Below are 23,708 nucleotides of genomic sequence, written 5' to 3'. Positions count from 1 at the left end.
CGCCTAACATGGCGCCCTCACCAGCCAGCACGGCTTCATCGGAAGACGTCTCTCAATCGCCACAACTCAGGGACTCGGCATCGTCTTCCTCCGATCTCCAGGAACTGTTTCGTTCTCTGCCTACCAAAACGGACTTTAGCAACCTCGTGGCAGAGGTTAAACAGGCCCTTCATGAAGAAGTTGCGGCCCTGAGGGTGGATATCGCGGGAGTGGAGAGGCGCACCACACAACTGGAGGCTTCTCATGCACGCACGGCGCATCAACTCTGATCTTCATCATTCCTCTACACACCTAACCGGCCTGGCCTCGGAATTGCTCCGCTCGATTGAAGACCTCGAAAACAGAGGTAGGTGGAACAACGTGAGGGTGCAGGGCCTTGGAGAATCTGAAGGCCCGGAAGATCTCAGAGCCTTATTACAGCGGCTCTTCAACACCATTTTGGGCCAGCCACTTGACACCTCGATCCGCCTAGACAAAGCACCATTCCAGGACTTATCCCCTATCACTCTTCGGAATAGGAATGCTGCGACCACTTACTGCCATACTACAGGATAGAGGTATACATATCGCTGGGGCTTCCCCTTTCAACTCCTTATAACGCATGGGGGCTACACTCATACTGAGCCCTTCCCTTCTATCTGGGAATGTTCCTTTAAGGGGCCCTTTGCCTAGACGCCAGGGAACGGAGCGCAGCGACGACGCTGCCGAGAGAAGTCGTCCCCCGCACACGCGTGAAGAATGATCCTACCACATGCTGCTCCACACAGCTGCGGACAAAATAAGAAGGGGACAACAGCGGCCTTGCGGCTGATGGCACCCTACGCGAATGGGGGCTCCTTGTTCTCCGCGGTTCCTTACCCGCGCCCGGACATTTCCTCTCGAAGAGACTTGCGCTTTTGGTGGGATTGTCGCATCCACCTCTTTGGATGACCTTGGACCGGAAGCCTGACGACCGCCTACTTGCCGGCAGTAATGTATCCATGACTCTGCTACCGCCGCCTGGTATATGGGGACTGCTGGCTTACGAAGCTGGGTTTAGGTTAGAATGCTTACTCACCGCACTCACACTGTCACACATGCATCTGCATTCACTTTCACCCTTCGCTCTATCATGGTTCTGGATATTCAAGTACTCCTGACGCGCACACACACTTTTTTTTTTTTTTTTTTTTTGGCGGCTGCCTAAATGTCCTGCTTGACTAGCGGCATGGTCTGACCTCATTTCCATCATCCTCCTGGGAGGAACCATGGCTTGCTGGGACACAAGGACACACACTGACACGTTGACAGGTGGCTCATCGCCTCATGCACGCCGCCTCTTTACCGTATGTGGCGGGCATTTACTGGTTCGTAGTGACATGCTCCAGACCTTACTACACCTACCATACACCCAGCTCCTAATACACTTTTTTTTTTTTTTTTTGTTTGCGTCCTCCTCCTATGTCAGCTCCTGGCGAGTCCCATGGCTCGGTGGGACACAATGCACTACATTGGCACGTTGACAGGACGAGATCCGAGTCAGGCAATCCGTCTCCTACACATATGACGCGTACGCCTACTGGGTCACACGCCAGAACGTACTACACCCTTCATACGCCCACAACCTAACACAATATATATTTTTTTTCTCCTTGCGTCCTCCTGAGTTGGTTCATGGGGAGTACCATGGCTAGGTGGGACACAATGCACTACATTGGCACGTTGACGGGAGGAGATCCATCCGCATCAGGTACTCTGCCTCCTACATACATGACGCGTACGCCTACTGGTTCACACAGCAGAACCTACTACACACTTCGTACGCCCACAACCTAATACACACTTTTTTTTTTTTCTTGTTGTCCTCACACACATGGGAAAGGTTAGCCTCGTTCGCCGTTACGCGATGGTATACCATTGTATGTTCTATTGATTGTTGGGGATTATAAGGGTGGGCAGATATCCGTTTTGTATGCTCTTTATACAGGGTTTAGTTTGGGAGGCTGGTTGGGAGTTTATATGCCATACCTATGTTCTATGTTGGATGGTAATACAATTTGTCTTACTTCTGTGAGTTTTAACCGCGCAGATACTGTGAATTTCCTCTTATTCTACTTGCTCAACACTTTGTTTCTTTAAGTCTGCTAACCTCTCTGGTGAGGTTTCCACTTTCCTTAGGAACTCGGGATTACCCTGGGTGCCGGACTTCGACATATATCCGGAGTTTACAGGGGTCGCCCATCCCGGTCCTTGCTGTAGTGACTATCGTCAGGGGCCCCCGCCTTCTCGGTCCCTTGAAGTTTTAGATACCCCTGAATTCACCAATTTCTTCCCTCTCCTTCTTCCCTCTCCTCCTCCTCTTTGCCTCAGGGCCTTCCAGTATGCCTCGTTGCGACTCGCCCTTTCGGCCCTCGCCCCTAACAGTACTGAGCTACAATGTACGTGGCCTTAATGTCCTGGAAAAGAGGTCTCGGTTGTTCCGAGAACTCCGTCTAGCAAAGGTATCAGTGGCCCTCTTACAGGAGACCCACTTCAAAGAGTCTCACGCACCTGCTTTGCGGAACCCCGGTTTTCCTTTGATTTACACCAGCAACTTCTCGGCCTCGAGATCTAGAGGCACAGCTATATTGTTTTCCCGTCACACTCCTTTCATTTTGTCTGAGATGAGGGGTGACCCCGAAGGTAGATACACTTTCGTTAAGGGTACCATATGGGACCATACATTTACGTTCACTTCCATATACCTCCCCAATTCGGGACAGTGTGCTTCCCTCTCCCGCATTCTCTGCTCCCTTATGGAGTTTAAGCAGGGTATCCTGGTTTTGGGAGGGGATCTAAACATGCCGCTCGCTCCCCGTGTGGACACCTCTTCTGGCTCCTCTCGCGCCCCGCCATCTCAAACTCAACAATTCAATTCTATCCTGCATAAACATAGATTAGTTGATTGCTGTAGGGCCTTCCATCCAGCTGACAGGGACTACACCTGTTACTCCCCTCCCCATAGATCTTATTCCAGAATCGATCTCCTCTTAATGGAGTATTATCATCTCAACCTAGTGGTGGACTGCACCATTGGGATGGCGGGACTATCGGACCACTTCATGCCCACATCTTCAGACCGCGCGTCACCTCCTGGCGCCTCAATGAGACGCTCCTATCTGATGAAAACACGGCACAGGCAGTTAATGAACACTTAGAACACTTTTTCCGGGAGAACGCGGAGTCTGGGGTAGGCCACTCCGCCATGTGGGAGGCCCATAAATGTACTGTACATGGAGTCTTCATTAGTAGGGCCGCCCATCTGAAAAATGACGTCCCTTTCGAATCAGATCGCTTCTTTGGAGCAACTTTATAAACAATCTTGTGACGAACGCACATACTTAGAACTGACGACGCTCAGACGGCGGTTAAGCACCCTACTGAATTACAAAATTCAGCGCTCTTTCCAACACACTAAATCGCTTTATTATGAACATGGCAACAAAAGCGGGCGCCTACTAGCTAATGCGTTACGAGCTAAACAACGCTCGATATACATAAGCAAAATTAAAACGCACCACGGCTTCACCTCTTGTTCCCCTTCCGACATCTCCGACTCTTTCTGTCACTATTATCAATCGCTCTACGGCCTTCAAAGCGTCTACACGGGGGAGCACCGGAACTCCCTTATCAGGGACTATCTGAACACACATGTACGTCATAAACTGACGGACGCTCAAGTGGAGGCACTTGAGGGGGAAATCTCAGACGTAGAAGTCTCAACCGCCATGAAATCCATGGCCGCTGGGAAGGCACCAGGTCCTGATGGGTCCCCCCTTCGATACTACCGGGCCTTTTGGAAACACTTGCAGGGACCCTTCACAGCCTTGCTCAACGCCATCAGGAATGGTGAGCTTCTGCACCCTCACTCTGGTAACTATCTCTGTATTGCCTAAAGACAGGAAGGACCCCTTATGGTGCCAAAGCTACAGACCAATCTCTCTTCTGAATACAGATTTAAAACTTTTTGCAAAGGTTTTGGCGACCAGGCTTCAGCGAGTTTTGGGGTTCTTGGTCCATCCTGATCAGACAGGCTTCCACGCTGGTAGGGAGGGTCGTGATGGCACATATAGGGCGCTCAACACCATCCATGTCGCACAACACACCGGTCAGAGGATCCTTCGCCTGTCTATAGACGCAGAGAAGGCATTTGATAGGGTGGCCTGGGACTTCATGTTCCTAACTCTTCGAACTATGGGTTTTGGCCACTCTTGGATGCATTGGGTCACGTCTTTGTACTCGCTGCCTTCCGCCCGCGTGCGCGTAAATGGTGCACTCACAGCACCGTTCCAGATTTTTAACGGTACACGCCAGAGCTGCCCCCTATCTCCCCTCTTGTTTACCCTCACCCTTGAACCCTTTTTGCAGGCCGTCCGGCAAAATCCTAACATCCACGGGCCTGACCTGCTCAGAGCGTGCTATGAAAGTATCCGCCTATGCGGATGATCTTCTATTCGCAGTATCACAGCCACTCATCTCACTACCGCACATCCATGAAGAGCTGCGCGTCTATGGCTCCCTCTCCAATTTCAAAATAAACACAGATAAATCCGAGGCCCTCAATGTTTCTTTGCCACCAGGAGAGGCGCGAACGATCCAGAGCTCATTTCCATACCGATGGTGCCAACACAGCATTAAATACTTGGGGGTTTGGGTGCCGAGGGACCTCACCACTGTGTACGCCGCTAACTTCCCCAACCTTCTAACGCAAATCAGAAGAGATTTGCAGCGCTGGTTCCCCCACGTATCGTGGCACGGCAGAATCAATGTGCTCAAAATGAATATACTCCCAAGGGTTTTGTACCTCTTTCAGACTCTCCCCATAGCCATACCGAGGGTCTTCTTTGGGGAGCTTTGCTCCTTAATGATTCGATACGTATGGAGAGGACGATGCCCCAGGCTAAGATATGCCGTGCTCACCCGCACGGGGGGACTAGCACTGCCCGACTTTCTCACTTACTACCGTGCTCCCACTTGCAATGAATCATGGAGTGGAATTACCATCCGCCCTCGAAATTATGGATAGATCTGGACCAATCCACCACGCGCTTTCCTCTATCTACCTGCATGTGGCTTCGCCCAGAAACCCTGTTGACGCCGTCCTGCACTAACCCGTTTGTTTGTGTCACTTTGGCTATATGGAGATCCCGTCAGGTTGGGGGGCTCCTCTCCTCTTTCCCCTCTCCGCTGACACCCATAGCAGGCAACTTAGACTTCCCTCCGGGCTTGGAAGAGGGATACCTGCATTCGATGGGCTTAAACCCCAAGTCCCGTGCAACTGACTTCTGAGACAACGGTGCTCCCCTAGCCGCTGAGAAGGTCTTCCCGTCCCCCGGACCTAGCGTCCTCCACAGATACCGCTTTTCTCAGCTCATACACTACATCAAATCGCTCCCGGGTAAACATCACCTCACCAGGGAACTCACCGCCTTTGAACGGCTTCTCCAACTGGAGAAGATGCCGAGGGGAGGGATCTCAACCACGTACCAGCTACTAAACTCGGGCACTCCTGCCGCGTCGCCCCCATTTATGGGTGTATGGGAGGAGATCCTTGGGGAATCACTCACTGAGCAGCAGTGGGAAAAAGGTCTGCATTCTAACACACAAGAGCTCCATTGCTTCCAAATACCAGGAAACAGCCTATAAGATTCTCTCCACCATGTGTGCAGGAACCGGCCTTTTTGGTGTTGTACGTGGAGTGGAGGAGGTGTCGGGGCGAGACATGTCCTGCACCCCCGGTTTTTGCCTAATCTCCCATACTTATGTATCCCTGACTTCCTTGAAACGCTCTGTTACCAGGCATCTTCTTAATGCGGCCCGCTCCCTGATCCCTCGACAATGGAAACGCACTGAATCACCATCACTACGTCAATGGGTAACTCAGGGAAGAGATAAGGGTAATAGAAGAATTGATCCACCTGTCTACTGACAGGATGGAAGCATATACTAAGGTCTGGGCTAGCTGGATATCGTTCCAGTCGTCCCCCGCACTGGCAGCGCTCCTGAGGTGATACCCCACCATTTCTCTCTGTCCCCACACCTCTGTCTCTCCTTATCCTCTTCCTTCCTTTTTCCCCCTTTTTCAAATTGTTTTTTTTTTTTTTAATCCCCCGTGGCCCGGGCAGGCGGTGGACTCCGCCTGAGACGATGCGAGTCGGTGGTCTGGACATCGAACCCCCCCCCTTGTGTTCCCATAGTGTTCTATTGTCTGTTAGGATGCCCTTCTTCACTTCCATTTTATGGTCCTCCCCATACTGGCGCAAGTGTGATATTATCTTTGTGGTTTCTTGCTCATGAGACATATATATTGCTCCACGTAATTGGAAACAATTGCTTTCACCCGTCACCTGCAATTTTATGTTCTGTATCTCTACGAATTCTGACCTACGTCGTGATTGTCAAACTGCTCGATTTATTATGTCAGCCTCCAACTGTTATCAATGCGATTCTATTGTACGCTGTCCGACCTCTGATGCAATAGATAGTTTACAGAAATCACACATTATTGACCATCATTGTATCAATGTTCTTTTTGTCTTACCCTTTGTTGTTGTACTCCTTTTATGTCAATAAAAATGTTATTTACCTAAATTTTTACATTCGGTATGATGGGACTGCAACTCTAATTTAAACAAATAAAACAAAAACACCCACAAAGGTATATATTTCTGTAAAGCAGACAATCCAGGCTATCCTATCAGGGGTATTTGGGCACCAATCACTGCCAAAGGTGGCCACAGAAATTAGTTCCTGCACTTTTTTCACCAACACATTTTAGTATTTTGTAGTATTCTTAGGATTTTTTGTACAGGGTATGTGCTACGGCAGAGAAATCTATCCTAAATTCTGGACATTACAGGGCACAAACGGGACCATGCGCATTATGGATTCCAAACGTGAAATTTTCACATTTTGCTTTAGTAGACCCAGTAGCGTACCTGGGGCGGGGGGGGGGGGGCGTGCCGCCCCGGGTGCCGATCGTCAGGGGGGTGCCACGTGCTGGGGTGACCTCATGTCCGGATCCCCGGCAGCATCGTCATTTTTTTTTTTTTTACACGGAGGAGAGAGCGCCGGCATGTCATGTTGAGCGCCAAAATATGACGTCATATTTCGGCACTCAGCAGTGAAGCAGCGCAGCGGCACAACAGGAAGCAGCAGCAGAGCAGGAAAACAGAGGCGTCTTGCTCCCACCGCAGAATGGTAAGTAAAAAAACTTTAACTACAAAGGGGGAGAGGGGGGTAGATAGTGGGAAGGGGGGGTAGATAGTGAGAAGGGGAGGGGGTAGATAGTGGGGAGGGGGGTAGATAGTGAGAAGGGGGAGGTAGATAGTGAGAAGGGAGGGAGAGGGGGTAGATAGTGAGAAGGGGTAGAAAAGGGGGAAAGGTAGATAGTGAGAATGAGTGAGAGAATGAATGAATGTGTGGGTGAATTGTCTGAATGAGGGAGATAATTAATGAGTTTGTGAGAATGCATTAATGAATGTGTCAATTTGTGTGAATGAGAGAGAATAAATGATTGTGTGAATTAATTATGTGAATGAAAGTGTGAATTAGTCCTGGTCAGGTTCTTTATGGGCAGTGTGGACGCCAGGGCTGACTTTGGGTAGTGCAACTATATGCCTGTAGTTTTATCTCTTGCTATGTTTCCATACATTATTATTGTATACCTGCAAATACGGGATTTGTATGTCTGATTCTATGCCTCCAGTGCTGAGTTCACATGTGAACAATAATAATAACAATATATATATAATTTCTAACAGCAATCACACTCCTATCATGCCAAGTCAGCTAGTACATGCTGGAATCTGGGCATGCCTGGGCATGATAGGAGTGTGATTGCTGTTAACAATCACACACATATATATATAAATATATATATATATATTTCTGCTGTGTTACTTACTTTAAATAAAAGTGTGAGATTTTTTTTATGGTGGGTGGTCATATTTGGTTTCGGACAGGTAAATGCTGGATGTTCGGTTTCAGTCCAGAATTTTCGTTTCGGTGCATCCCTAAGCCAGACAATGAAGTGGTAGGCCTACACCACATCAATGTTTGGCTTAGTATATAGTGATAGGAGTTATGCTGCACTGTTATCAGTGTCTGGCTCAATGTATAGTGATAGGGATTATGCTGTACCACCGTCAATGTCTGCCTCAGTATATAATGATAACAGTAATGCTGTACCACCTTCAATGTCTGTGCCAGTATATAACGATAGAAGCTATGCAGTTTTAAAGTTTTTTTGGGGGGGTGCCACATACAGGATCCGCCCCAGGTGCCAAATACACTAGGTACGCCCCTGAGTAGACCTATGTTTCATTTGGGCCTGTTTAGCACTCCCCTAATTATAAATACCCCCATAAAAGTATATATTTCTGTAAAGCAGACAACCCAGAGTATCTCATCAAGAGCATTTGGACAATTTTCATGCAACCATTTGGCCACCAATCACTGCCAAAGTCAGACGTTGCTCTAATATCCTGCACTTTTTTCACCAACACTTCTGTGTTGCTGAGGATTTTTGGCACAGGGTATGTGTTACGGCAGAGAAATCCAGCCTAAAGTGTTCAGCCACCTCTCCTGATAATGCAAATACCCCACATGCCTAGTTTTTTTGCCAAAGTCAGCCGTTGACTTTGGCAGTGATTGATGGCCAAATGGCTGCATGGAAATACTCTGGTAGACTGCTTTCCAAAAATGTATACTTTTATGGGAACATGTTCTCCTGTGGGTCTGCTAAGCTGCTTCATAGATAGCATTGGCTTAGCACACACCGTGATCCAGTATGCCGGCACGTTACAACTTATGCCCTGTAATGTCCAGAAAACCACAAAAAAAACTAGGCATGTGGGGTATTTCCGTAATCAGGAGAGGCGGCTGAACACTTTAGGCTGGAATTCTCTGCCATAGCATATACCATGTGCAAAATATCCTAAGCAACACAGATGTGTTGGTGAAAAAAGCGCATTAAATTATTGCTACGGCTGACTTTGGCAGTGATTGATGGCCAAATGGCTGCATGGAAAATGTCCAAATGCTCCTGGTGAAATACTCTGGTAGACTGCTTTCCAAAAATGTATACTTTTATGGGAACATGTTCTCCTGTGGGACTGCTAAGCTGCTTCATAGCAATAATTTCATGCGCTTTTTTCACCAACACATCTGCGTTGCTTTGGATGTTTTATGGTATATGCTATGGCAGAGAAATCCAGCCTTAAGTGTTCAGCCACCTCTCTTGATTACGGAAATACCCCACATGCCGTTTTGTGGTTTTCTGGACATTACAGGGCACCCACCAAACTAAACCCAAATTTTTTAAAAAAATGTTTTGTTTTTCTTTTGGTTTTTTTTGAAGATCGCAATAAGCAATGTCAGTCAGCAGTTGCTAAGGCCAGTAAGGTATTGTCATGTGTAAAAAGGGACATCAAGGGACATCAATTCGCGGGGCATTCGTGCCGGTAACCTGGTGAAATACTCTGGTAGACTGCTTTCCAAAAATGTATACTTTTATGGGAACATGTTCTCCTGTGGGACTGCTAAGCTGCTTCATAGCAATAATTTCATGCGCTTTTTTCACCAACACATCTGCGTTGCTTTGGATGTTTTATGGTATATGCTATGGCAGAGAAATCCAGCCTTAAGTGTTCAGCCACCTCTCTTGATTACGGAAATACCCCACATGCCGTTTTGTGGTTTTCTGGACATTACAGGGCACCCACCAAACTAAACCCAAATTTTTAAAAAAAATGTTTTGTTTTTCTTTTGGTTTTTTTTGAAGATCGCAATAAGCAATGTCAGTCAGCAGTTGCTAAGGCCAGTAAGGTATTGTCATGTGTAAAAAGGGACATCAATTCGCGGGGCATTCGTGCCGGTAACTGTTACAGCTTCCTCATCGGAGTGATCGGGTAGCCCAGCAGGGTCTAGACAGACCCTGCTGGGCTACCCGATCCTCCCGTGAACTTCCAGGTGACATCAGTAGTGACGTGACCCGGAAGGGACATTTCCAACTGTAACAGTTTACCGGCAGCCTGATCTCACGTGCAGCGGCAGGTATGTGTCCCTGATGCTGCACGAAGGGCTAGATGTACCGGTACGTCCATAGGGGTTTCTTAATGGGCGTTTTTTGGACGTCCCGGTACGTCTATAGGGGATTGAGGGGGTTAATTTAGATAAATGCAAAGTTATGCACTTTGGGGTAAGGAATGCACAAGCAACTTACACCCTAAATGGCTGTGAACAAATGAGAAGGATTTAGGAATTGTTATAGACAACAAACTAGGAAACAATAAGCAATGTCAGTCAGCAGTTGCTAAGGCCAGTAAGGTATTGTCATGTGTAAAAAGGGACATCAATTCGCGGGGTAAAATTTTTATTTTGCCCCTTTATAAAGCAATGGTAAGACCACACCTTCAATATGCTGTGCAATTTGGGGCACCTATCCTAAAGAGGGATAATTTTAGCACTGTACAGGGATCCAGGGAGATACGGCAGCTGGCCCATCTCCCCAGCGGCAGCAGGAGCACCAGGGAGGGGATGCAGGCGGCATCACTCCCCAGCGGCTGATTGCGTACCCGGGAGATGGCGCAGCTGGCCAGTCTCCCCATCGGCAGCTCCCAAGTCCGGGAGCGGAGGAACCTGTCCCCCCTCCCCAGCGGCAGATCCCATTTGAGGGAGCTGACCGTATCGTCCGTCCTCCCCAGCGGCTGACAGAGGACCTGGAAGATGGCGCAACTGGCCCATCACCCCAGACCGACCCGTTGAGGATCTAGCCGGGTCTGCCTGACTATGGGTCAGGGGGGGAGGTTGTGACGGTCCCGAGTTAATCGGTGCCTTCTGTGGTAGTTATTGTCTGAATTCTGTATGTCCCAGTATATGTATGATTATTGTTATGCTTTTGTTATCCCCTCATGTGTTACCCTGCCCATGTGCCACATGTCCTGCCCATGTGCCACATATCCTCCCCACGGACTTCGGAACCCCTCGTAGCCCGGACACCATCGGCCCGACCACAGCACCATTGTATGGAGATATCCCATGGGTGGTGGGGGTACGGACCAGGGGTGGTTCGGAGAAGGAGCCTCCTGCAGATTCCTGGCCACTGGGGCTGCCAGAAGAGCGGAAATCAGCATCAGATATGAAAAAGGCTGAACTTGATGGACGCATGTCTTTTTTCAGCCTATGTAACATGATAGCATGGTTCCATCCTGCCTTGTATCAACGGTTCAAGCTGGTTGAGGTGGTGGTGTAATGGTGTGGGGGGACATATTCTTGGCACACTTCAGGCCCCTTAGTGCCAATTGGCCATCATTTAAACGCGACAGCCTACCTGAGTATTGTTGCTGACCATGTCCATACCTTTATGACCACAGTGTACATCTTCTGATGGCTACTTCCAGCAGGATAATGCAGGATAATGCACCATGTCACAAAGCTCACATAATCTCAAACTGGTTTCTTGTACATGACAATGAGTTCACTGTACTCCAAAAGCCTCCAGAGTCACCGGATCTCAATCCAATAGAGCACCTTTGGGATGTGGTGGAACGGGAGATTCAAATCATGGATGTGCGGCCGACAAATCTGCAGCAACTGTGTGATGCCATCATGTCCATATGGACCAAAATCTCTGAGGAATGTTTCTAACACCTTGAATGAAGGCAATTCTTAAGTCAAATGGGGTTCAACCCGGTACTAGCAAGGTATACCTAATAAAGTGGCCAGTGAGTATATATATATATATATATCTATATATATATTGTAACAAGGTGCAGGGTGTTGTTGTGGACGGGGTATACATTCCCCCTCGATTTTGCAGGGTTTTGTATGACATATAGGGCAGGCTGGTGCTCCACCCCGCAGTTTACATGCACCTGGACTGACACAGGATCCAGGCCAGGAGTTTAAGCTGACTCCAATGCACTGGTCAGCTGCAAGTAATTAGCTGCACTGACTGCAATAAAGCATGACCTGTTGGACAGAGGGAAGAAAGAGAGAGTTTTGTTTAGAAGCAGCAGGGCTTGCTACGCACAAAAGAGACCATCAAAAAGGTAGGTGAGATTACGTTTTGTTTCATTTAGACCCTGAGTAGTGAGGGACTTCTATGTTAGTAAGTGCTCAGACGAGCTAGGCTTTTGTTTATAGGGAAATTGTGTATCTGTAAATCTGTATAATCCTGTCAAAATCTGAATACATTGATTACAAATAAATGGTGGTTGATTACCTCACCGGGACTGTGGCTTTAATACCCTAGAGGACCGTGCTGTTTGGTGCCCTGTGTGGGTGCAGGATCACAATATATTATTTATATATATATATATATACACACACACAGTATCTCACAAAAGTGAGTACACCCCTCACAGTTTTGTAAATATTTTATTTATCTTTTCATGTGACAACACTGAAGAAATGACACTCTGCTACAATGTAAAGTAGTGAATGCACAGCCTGTATAACAGTGTAAATTTGCTGTCCCCTCAAAATAACTCAACAGACAGCTATTCATGTCTAAACCTTGCCAACAAAAGTGAGTACACCCCTAAGTGGAAATGTCCAAATTGGGCCCAATTAGCCATTTTCCCTCTCCGGTGTCATGTGACTTGTAAGTGTTACAAGGTCTCAGGTGTGAATGGGGAGCAGGTGTGTTAAATTTGGTTTTATCGCTCTCTGGAAGTTTAACATGGCACCTCATGGTCTTCAAAGACTTCTTGTCTTTGAAGATCTGAAAAAAGGATTGCTCTACATAAAGATGGCCTAGGCTCTAAGAAGATTGCCAAGACCCTGAAACTGAGCTGCAGCACGGTGGGCAAGACCATACAGCAGTTTCACTGGATAGGTTCCACTCAGAACAGGCCTCGCCATGGTCGACCAAAGAAGTTGAGTGCACGTGCTCAGCGTCATATCCAGAGACTGTCTTTGGGAAACAGACGTATGAGTGCTGCCAACATTGTTGCAGAGGTTGAAGGGACAGGGGGTCAGCCTGTCAGTGCTCAGACCATACCCCACATACTGCATCAAATTGGTCTGCATGGCTGTCATCCCAGAAGGAAGCCTCTTCTAAAGATGATGCACAAGAAAGACGGCAAACAGTTTGCTGAAGACAAGCAGACTAAGGACATGGATTACTGGAACCATGTCCTGTGGTCCGATGAGACCAAGATAAACCTATTTGGTTCAGATGGTGTCAAGCGTGTGTGTGGCGGCAACCAGGTGAGTAGTACAATGACAAGTGTGTCTTGCCTACAGTCAAGCATGGTGGCGGGAGTGTCATGGTCTGGGCCTGCATGAGTGCTGCTGGGACTGGGGAGCTACAGTTCATTGAGGGAACTATGAATGCCATCATGTACTGTGACATACTGAAGCAAAGCATGATCCCCTCCATTTGGAGACTGGACCGCAGGGTAGTATTCCAACATGATAACGACCCCAAACACACCTCCAAGACTACCACTGCCTTGCTAAAGAAGCTGAGGGGTAGCTCTTCCTCACCGGGTCTGCAACCAGTTTCTAAGGTGTCCTTATTGCCAAACATCTACTAATCAACAATGGGAAAGGAAAAGACTCACATCAACATTGTCGTCATTGGACACGTAGATTCTGGAAAGTCCACAACTACTGGACATCTCATCTACAAATGTGGTGGTATCGACAAGAGAACCATCGAGAAGTCTGAGAAGGAAGCTGCTGAGATGGGAAAGGGCTCCTTCGAGTATGCCTGGGTTCTGGACAAACTGAAGGCTGAGAGTGAACGTGGTATTACCATTGATGTTTCCCTGTGGAAGTTCGAAACCAGCAAATACTATGTCACAATTATTGATGCCCCTGGCCACAGAGATTTCATCAAGAACATGATCACTGGAACTTCTCAGGCTGACTGTGCTGTTCTTATTGTGGCTGCTGGTGTTGGAGAGTTTGAAGCTGGTATCTCCAAAAATGGACAAACCCGTGAGCATGCCCTCCTTGCCTACACTCTTGGTGTCAAGCAACTAATTGTTGGTGTCAACAAAATGGATTCCACTGAGCCACCATACAGCCAGAAAAGATACGAGGAAATTGTGAAGGAAGTCAGCACCCACATCAAGAAGATCGGCTACAACCCAGATACTGTTGCCTTTGTGCCTATTTCAGGCTGGAACGGTGACAACATGCTTGAGCCCAGCTCCAACATGCCCTGGTTTAAGGGATGGAAGATTACCCGTAAAGAAGGTAACGGCAGTGGAACAACTCTGCTTGAGGCTCTTGATTGCATTCTGCCATCCAGCAGGCCCACTGATAAGCCACTTCGTCTGCCACTCCAGGATGTCTACAAAATCGGTGGTATTGGCACAGTACCAGTCGGTCGTGTAGAAACTGGAGTCCTGAAACCAGGCATGGTCGTTACCTTTGCCCCAGTTAACGTACCAACTGAAGTTAAGTCAGTAGAAATGCACCACGAGGCTTTGAGTGAGGCTCTGCCCGGTGCCAACGTTGGCTTCAACGTAAAGAACGTCTCTGTGAAAGACGTCCACCGTGGAAACGTTGCTGGAGACAGCAAGAACTACCCGCCTCTGGAAGCTGGTGGATTCACTGCACAAGTCATCATCCTCAACCACCCAGGTCAAATTGGTGCTGGGTATACCCCTGTTTTGGATTGCCACACTGCTCACATTGCTTGCAAGTTTGCTGAGCTCAAGGAGAAGATTGAGAAGAAGCTGGAAGACAACCCCAAGTCTGGTGATGCTGCCATTGTTGAAATGGTCCCAGGCAAACCCATGTGTGTTGAGAGCTTCTCAGACTATCCTCCTCTTGGTCATTTTGCTGTGCGTGACATGAGACAGACCGTTGCTGTTGGTGTCAAGGCAGTTGAGAAGAAGGCAGCAGGCAGTGGCAAAGTCACAAAGTCTGCCCAGAAAGCTCAGAAAACCAAATGAATCTTTCACAAATCACCTACCACCTCAGTCTTAGCCAGCGGTGGAAGATTGGTCTCAGAACTGTTTGTATCAATTGGCCATTTAAGTTTAATAGTAAAAGACTGGTTAATGACTACAATCCATCGTAAAAGCTTCAGAAGGAAAGGAATGTTTGTGGACCATTTGTTTGTGCAGTTTTAAGTTATTAGTGTTAAATCAGTAAATTTCTAAATGGAAACAACTTGACCAAAATCTGTCACTGAATTTGAGACGATTAAACAAAGTTAATATTGAAAAAAAAAAAAGAAGCTGAGGGTAAAGGTGATGGACTGGCCAAGCATGTCTCCAGACCTAAAACCCTATTGAGGATCTATGGGGCATCCTTAAACAGAAGGTGGGGGAGCACAAGGTCTCTAACATCCACCAGCGCCGTGATGTTGTCATGGAGGAGTGGAAGAGGACTCCAGTGACAACCTGTGAAGCTCTGGTGAACTCCATGCCCAAGAGGGTTAAGGCAGTGCTGGAACAAAATGGTGGCCACACAAAATATTGACACTTTGGGCCCAATTTGGACATTTCAACTTAGGGGTGTACTCACTTGTTGAAACACTGGGGCACATGTACATGTAGGGAAAAAATATATCATAAACAATAGTGTAATACTGTAAATATATGTGATAAGAATCTATAAGATAATTGCACTCACAATTGCACTCACGATGCTGCAGCGATAACGGGAGCGGAAATCCGTAGGTTCGCCGTCAGGGGTTAACTTGGCCGTCAGAGACCATTGGTCTCCCTACTATAACAGTTCAAGGTCTGTACAAGCGACTTTATTGGTTGTTCATACGGACTTTTAACTGTTGTAGCAGGGAGACCAGTGGTCTCTGCCGGCCAAGTTGCCGGGCCAGGATTTTAAAAGTCTGTACGGGCGACTCTATTGGTCGCCACAGGGGGCTCATCTGCCATCAACCAGTGAAGTACAGGTGTACTTCATTGGTTGATGGCAGAGGACGCCCTTTCAGACGGCCAATAGAGTTGTTCGTACGGCCTTTTAACTCCTAGCGCCAAAGCTGTTGCGTAGTCCGTACTGCATTAACCCCGTAATAACCCCTTCTAAAAAAAAAAAAAAAATGGAAAAAACGCACACGAAGAATGCACACGAATATTTGCCCGAACCGAAGACGGGAACGGGCGAACATTCGCAGAATGCAAAGATTTTTCTCCCCACGAAGACAAACACGAAGAGTTGGCCGGCGCCCAAGTCTATATATAACCACATTGAACTATATTTCTATATTAGCCAGAGTACTGTCACTGTTAAATGATATTAGAATGCATCTCCCAATTAAACTGGCAATAGTGTGGCTTGCTCAAATTCCCCAGATACCAGAATTAGCAAAGCTGCTTTTCCTTGGGAGACTTTAGAAAAGCCTGGCTCCTGACAAGTTGTTGTATGCCCTTGTGCTTTCTAACAAAAAGAATACCAGAAAAAGCAAACAAACAAATTAAACAACATGTGTGTCACCTCTGCCTGTGGCTTCTTCAGGGCCACCTTTGTTTTCTGATGAACTTTTTTTTAATTATTCTTTTGGGTCAATTCACTAAAGAGAGTTGATTATTCATGGAGGTCTTAAACCAACAAGCTTCTGCTTCAAGCATTGGCAGTACAAGAGCCTTACTCTTATTTCATCTAACATTCCATCATTTGGATGTTAAGCATCATCTTGCGAATGTAGTAGGCTTTTAGAATGTAGTAATAACTCCTGTTATTTATTTCTGCTGGAATAAAATAGCGTCAGTTTTATCTTTTCCCTCCCAAAAACAACATTTTCGGTAGTGGAGGTTGTGATCTGGGGGACTTTCGCTTTTGCAGATTTGCCAGTTTTTCTATTTTAGGAAAATTGGATTGACTGCAGCATGGATTAAAAGTAATTACATTCACAGTTAGTAAACAGCTCTTAAGTGCTACTGTACTCAACATTTTATTTAGTGCTCAAAGAAAAATACTTATCGTTTTCATGGGTCTTTTAACATTACAAAACAGTTGCTCTAAGAAATATATGCTGAGATTACATAATTTGAAAAATTACAATTAATGGCTAGTTGTGACCCCCCTCTCCATTTGTTTATTTTTCTTAATCCAGAAGTGGCGTGTATCTACAACCATTGTTCGGATAATCTCTGCAGTTCTCTTCTTTGTTATTGGCTGCCTCCTCTTTGTTCTCATCCCCACCATTATCTTCCAGAAGATTGAAAACTGGACCCTTCTGGAGTCCATTTACTTTGTGGTCATCACATTAACTACCATTGGCTTTGGAGACTATGTGGCAGGTACTCAGTACGACAATATTTTTTGGTTTATTCCCTTCAAATGTAAATTCAGTTGCATAAGTACATTAATTTGCCTATTGAAGAAATCAAGAAAAGAAAATAACTAACTGATTCATCTGAAATCTAAACTTTCCTCTTATTGACTTCAATGAGTTTTCAACAGAAAACAGCTATGATTAAAGTCACAGCTAGTGATCAGTAGCATAGATGAGTAGGGCTGCAACTAACGATTATTTTAATAATAGATTAGTTGGCCGATTATTTTTTCGATTAATCGGATAAAAAAAGCAATTTTTTTTAAAATTTAAAATAATGTAATAAACGTACAATTTACACTTTCATCTCTTTATCGCAATGGCCTCTCTCTATTCACCTTCTTATTTTACTGACATAATAATAAAAGCTACAAGAACCCAAACACAGTGTTTCTCAAACTAGGTTTTAATACAAAGTTATTAGTAAATAATTCATATGTTAACTATTTTTCATATTTAATAAAAACTATGAGAAAAAAGCCTTGTTTATATTTTCTTTTATTTACCAAACTGCCCCCAGCTATGCACATCTGACCCCCAGCTTGCCACTCTACCCAAGATATGCCTTATACCTCCTATATGCCAGAGATTCCACTGTGCCTCCTGATATGCCACTGTGCCCCCGATATGCCTTATACTCCTTATATGCCAGTGATATGCAACTGAGCCCCCTGATATACCTTTTACCCCCAGATATGTCTTATGCCCCCCTGATATGCCTAATATCGATATGCCTTATACCCCCTATATGCCACTGTGCCCCCTGATATGCCTTATAACTTCCAATATGCCACTGTGCACCCTGATATGCCACTCCGCCTCCCCATAAATGCCCTGCACCACCCTGAAATTCATTATACTCCCTGATTCACCACTCTGCCTCCCCCAGATATGCCACTCTGAAATTCATTATACCCCCATACACCACTCTACCTCCCCCTATACACCACTCTAACTCCCCCAGATATGCCATTCTGCCTCCCTGAAATACATTACACACCCATACTCACCCATACACCACTTTGCCTCTCCCCCTTCCCATTCACCACTCTGCCTCTCCCCCCCTCCCATTCACCACTCTGGCTCCTCCCATACACCACTCTGGCTCCTCCCCCTCCCATACACCACTCTGGCTCCTCCCCCTCCCATACACCACTCTGCCTCCTGTCAGCAACGGATGTTCACAAGACACCAGGGAGCCAGGTAGAGAGGCAGAGTGGTGTATGGGAGGGGGAGGAGCGAGAGTGGTGTATGGGAGGGTGGCTCCCATGCACAACTCTGCCTCTTCTCCCCTCCCAGACACTACTCTCCCTCTCTCCCGACTCCCTTGTGTTTTGCGAACGTCCGTTGCTGACAGGCACTTTCACTGCAGCTTCATAGAAGCCTCAGCGTAAGTGAACGGCAGTAACGGAGGCTGTCTGTGCACATCGTGCAGGCCCCCACCAGCTGACAGACAGGATGATCCTCTGCAGGAGACCTCGATTCTCTGTCAGCCGGTGGGGGTCTGCACGATGTGCACAGACAGCCTCCGTTACTCACCTTCACTTCCGCTGGGGCTTCTACATCATGTGATACTGCCACTACATCGTAGGAGCGGAAGTGGAGGGGAGAGGCGGAAGTTGTCTGTGCGCATTGCACAGACACCCACCAGCTGACAGTGAGGAGAATCCAGGTCCCCTGCAGCGTTGCGGGGGATCTGGATTCTAGTGTTATAATCCGATCTCTGTTTGAGGTCGGATTATATAAAGAGAGGAGTTTCAGAGCGTTTGCTCTGGAAAAAAAAACCTTTTTATAATATATAAAAATCGATTCAACAAATCGATAATGAAAATCGTTGTCAACGATTTTCATTATTGATTATTATCGATTTTATCGATTAGTTGTTTCAGCCCTATAGATGAGCCCTCTGTCCACTATAAAATGATTTCATGGGATAATACAAGTTAAGGCATTGTCCATAAATAAACCCTCCTAAATTATAGCATAGATCACAGGTTGCACACTGAAAGTCCAGCTCTGTCGTCCACATTGTCCACATAGAACCTGACCAGCACCCGAATTACACACATAGGACTTGCCATCTTTGTTGCCAAAAAGCCCAACCCAAGCAAACTTTGTCCCCAAACAGTAAGACATATTTGTCTTCAAACAGTCCATCTTGTGCCATCTTTGTCCCATAAACACCCTGCCTGTGCCATCTTTGCCTTTCCCTAAATCACTTATACATCTATGATGACACTTATACAGTCACTCACTCATTTACTCACTCATTCACATAATCTTTAACTATCTCACTCAAATGTCATTCCCAAATCCCCTTATACATCTATGATACACACAAACACTTATACGGTCATTCACTCATTCACTTTTATTTAAAAAAAATAATTTACAAATATTTATTAATGCATTTTCAAAAATCAGTCAAGCAATTCATCCACACATTCATTCTCAGTCATTCACAAAATTCATCCTAACATTAATTCTCTTACTCATTCTCACTCTTTATTTATTTCAATATTTGTACTAACCCCCTTTCTCACTAGCTACCTCCCCCTCTCACTATCTACCCCCCCTTTTATAGTTCACCCTGCTAAACTCCTGCAGTGAGAGGGCAAGGCCTCCATCTTGCTGCTCAGCCACGCTGCAAGACCAAGACAGAGGCCTTGTGCTTCCACCACCGCAGTCAGGGCAACACCAAGGTGGGTGGTGGCAGGGAGCATAGGAAACGGAAGGGCGCTGAAAGGTTGCTGAAAACTTTTTAATGATCGACCGCTCTGCGCCCCTCTCTCTCCGCTCCCAGCCGCATGGGTGCCGTGCACCCTGTGCACCCGCCTCTATGTGGCCCTGGCCTTGGTGATAGGATGGCGACCTGGCACCCCTGCTGCCATGGTGCCCTGTGCACACAGCCCACACCCCCCAAAGGCCGGTCCTGTCAGTCAGCAACCTGGCCGGGCGCCACAACTGAAGTCTTCATGTGCCCATTGTGGCACGCGTGCCATAGGTTCACCATCGCTGATATAGAATGAATAAACAAAAGCGTTTTCATTATTAGAGTATAGCTGCGTGGTAAATACATATAAAAAGGTATTTATATATTGATACTGAGCTTTGCTATATTGCAAGCTCATTAGTAATGTATAAATACTCCACCTCATTACAGGAGATAGACAGATGATTTTGAATTACCTGGTAAAAGTGACAGATGTGACACGACTCAAAGGGTAAAGGGAAAAAGTGGTGGTAAAATAATGCAGGCAAGGGAGGAGAGGGAGACAGATTATATGAGTACAATGTACTAGAGAAAGTGGAAAGGAGACAGCAGAGTAAAATCAAATTGAGGTAATCTAACAGGATTTGAGAGGAGAGCATGGAAGAGAACACAACTTGAATACATGAAACTAGAGTGAAAAACAGGAGTGAAAGGACTTGAATGAAGATTTACAGACTTACATGACTTGACATGTCTGCTACATCTCACTTTGCTAGCCACTGTTTAATTTGTTTTTGTACAAGGAATCTTAAATATTGTTAACTTTATGTAAAACTTAAAGTAGGAATTTCACAAGAAGGCTCATCCTTGGTATTCACACAATGTAGATCTAACAAAACAAATGTATATAATATGTGATGTTTATTGGTGCTCTGCATTTCAGGGGATGGAGTAGGTGTTGAGTACCAGTGGTACAAGCCACTGGTTTGGTTTTGGATATTACTTGGCCTTGCTTACTTTGCCTCCATCTTGACAATGATCGGGAACTGGCTTAGAGTTCTGTCCAGGAAGACACGAGCTGAGGTAACGCAAACCTTCATCCTCAGTAAACTACTAAGCTGTCTTTACAAACTGTAGGCATATTGGTCAGAAAAGAGGTTGAATGCCTGCTGTTGGAGAAAGCTTATGGTGTAGCCATGTTAAAAATATATTTTTCTAGATAGAGATGAAAAATACACAAATATGGAGTGGTCCTAAGAGGGGTAAAGCAATATTTTTATCACTTATTCTCAACCATTATATTTATTTTCTTTTTTTAAATAGCCCCTTAATCTTTTTTTCTTCTTCAGTTTTACTCATTTTTAAACATTCCCTCTTTCATTTAATCTCCCAGTAATACTCATAGGCATCTACTCTTCCTGTACAATAGATAATCATCCTTGGGTTTTGCATCTGAGAGTGGAGTGGGAAAATATCTCCCTGTAGAGGCTTCTGATACATCCCAGTGTTCCACCTGGCAGTGTACAAAGTATGGGAATACAAAATAAAAGAGGAATTCACTTTTCCAAAATACTAGGGCTTGCATTTGTACATATTATTGCATATGATTATTTAGTAGAGCCAATATAGAAGAAATGCTCATCAGTACCCAAGCAAGTAATTTTGGTATCTTGATTGTTACCTAATTTCTCTCAGATGGGAGGCTTGACTGCCCAAGCTGCTAACTGGACATCAAGTATTACTGCAGACATAAAGCTTCCGCACCGAGGTCTGAGTCTCAACTTTCAGGAGAGGTTGCACCGCCAAAGAGAGGACATGCACGGACCTGGGGAAGAACATGAAGAGGAAGATGAAAGAGAACAGCAGGATAAGAGGAATGACAAGCAAAGGGAACCCTCGCCAAACCTACTTGGTTCTTCCCCCATCAAAACTCAGACCCCAATTGTGACTCCTGCTTTAACCACAGAGGATGTTGTGACACAGGCTTTGGAATGGGGTGAAAATATGGCATTTATAGATGAGTCATCTGATACACAGAGTGACATGGGGGTAGGTGAAGCACAGGTTCGAAAACTACCTAAAGGAAAGAGGAAAGGGAGGGGAGCAAGAAGTGTGGTTAAAAGAGATACCCACCCTGGATCTCGGAATCGAGATAAGGGAGAAAGTGGATAAAAGAGTATTGGGATTGACTGACATCCCCATCTCCCAAAGTGCCACCCAACATACGCTGTTACACTATGACTGAAGGCTATACAGCTCAAAAATAAACAAATGTGAAAGTTTACCCATGTGTAAGACTATCCATAGATGCAATGCGGATATTACTGGTGCCAGTCTGACACCATATCAAGATCACCATATCATTGGGTATATATAATAAACACAGCCAGGTAGGCATCCCCTATAATGCACACTCACAGTGAACTGGTTATAGCAACAGGTAAATGGGTGCCTCAAAGTATGTTAGTAGACCATTGATATTGCTAAGTCAAGATCACTGAGCTAATAGGCATGATGTACACTTCAATGGAGAGAGAATGGCATAAAAACACAGGTCATGCAATCATGTTGAAAAAGATAATTTCACTGTAAAATAAAAATATTAGAGGTGCTGCAATCCTATACACATCACCTAATACATGGCAAATATGGGCTGTAGGGTCAGTTACTGAGTTCAGACAGTTACATACACACAAACACTATATACAAAGATGACAAGGGCAAAGCCTCACCCTCACAAATTCACCCTGTATTAACATAGCCTAGAAAGACGCCCATTCTTATCAAACAAATTATCACTTCTGTTTATGTGGGAAGTTCAAGTGGACATCCAAAATATTGCATGGCACCAAGGGGTTTAGATGGCAAAGTGTTAGCTCTATAATCTGCTGAAATGTGTACATTGAAGTCTGATTGGATTGTGAGACTGATGGTTAATGGTACACAAAAGGTCAATTGATTGATTATTTGTCTGTAATAAAGTGCATCAAGTTGTCAGTGCTACCACAGATTAAATTTCATTAGTCTGCCAAGTATGGACCCACAATACTATGTCTGTTCCAGAAAGCTCTCTACTAGCCAACGCTTCACATCATGCTTCTACAATTACATTCTTTTCCAGCAGAGCTTATGTCATTTTTCCACATTTTCATGGCCCTTTTGCCTTCTGTTACTTACACTCACTGGCCGCTTTATTAGGTACACCTGTTCAATCGCTTGTTAACACAAATAGCTAATCAGCCAATCACATGGCAGAAACTCATGTAGGCGTTCAAACCAAGCATCAAAGGGGAAGAAAGTGGATTTGAGTGACTTTGAACATGTCATGGTTGTTGGTGCCAGACAGACTGGTCTGAGTATTTCAGAAACTGCTGATCTACTGGGATTTTCATGCACAACCATCTCTAGGGTTTACAGGGCAGGTGTGTGGATGAAAATGCCTTGTTGATGTCAGAGGTCAGAGGAGAATACCCAGACTGGTTCGAGATGACAGAAAGGCAACAGTAACTCAAATAACCACTTGTTACAACCAAGGTATGCAGAATACCATCTCTGAACGCATGTCGAACCTTGAAGCAGATGGGCTACAGCAGCAGAAGACTCCACCAGGTACCAATCCACAGGTTTACCAAAATTGGACAATGAAAGACTGAAAGAACATTCCCTCATCTGATGAGTCTCGGTTCCAGCTGCAACATTCATATGGCAGGGTCA

The 23,708-nt window shown here is 45.8% G+C and overlaps 2 protein-coding genes across 2 annotated transcripts; both read left to right on the top strand.

The window, feature by feature from the left end:
• Nucleotides 1-13,506: 13,506 nt before the first annotated feature.
• On the top strand, nucleotides 13,507-15,220 carry LOC128467389 (elongation factor 1-alpha, somatic form-like). The gene has a single exon (XM_053449031.1). The coding sequence runs from the start codon at nucleotides 13,569-13,571 to the stop codon at nucleotides 14,931-14,933; it is 1,365 nt and encodes a 454-aa protein (XP_053305006.1). The 5' UTR covers nucleotides 13,507-13,568; the 3' UTR covers nucleotides 14,934-15,220.
• A 1,738-nt stretch (nucleotides 15,221-16,958) lies between these two features.
• LOC128467401 (potassium channel subfamily K member 4-like) lies at nucleotides 16,959-22,278 on the top strand. The gene is made up of 3 exons (XM_053449045.1): nucleotides 16,959-17,246; nucleotides 20,938-21,077; nucleotides 21,690-22,278. The coding sequence occupies exons 2-3, from the start codon at nucleotides 21,030-21,032 to the stop codon at nucleotides 22,164-22,166; spliced, it is 525 nt and encodes a 174-aa protein (XP_053305020.1). The 5' UTR covers nucleotides 16,959-17,246; nucleotides 20,938-21,029; the 3' UTR covers nucleotides 22,167-22,278.
• Nucleotides 22,279-23,708: the final 1,430 nt, after the last annotated feature.

The sequence above is a fragment of the Spea bombifrons genome, chromosome 10 (assembly GCF_027358695.1).
Source record: "Spea bombifrons isolate aSpeBom1 chromosome 10, aSpeBom1.2.pri, whole genome shotgun sequence".
NCBI classification, from domain to species: domain Eukaryota; kingdom Metazoa; phylum Chordata; class Amphibia; order Anura; family Pelobatidae; genus Spea; species Spea bombifrons.
Note: the sequence above shows the minus strand (reverse complement) of the source record. Positions and strands in the feature narration are given on the sequence as shown.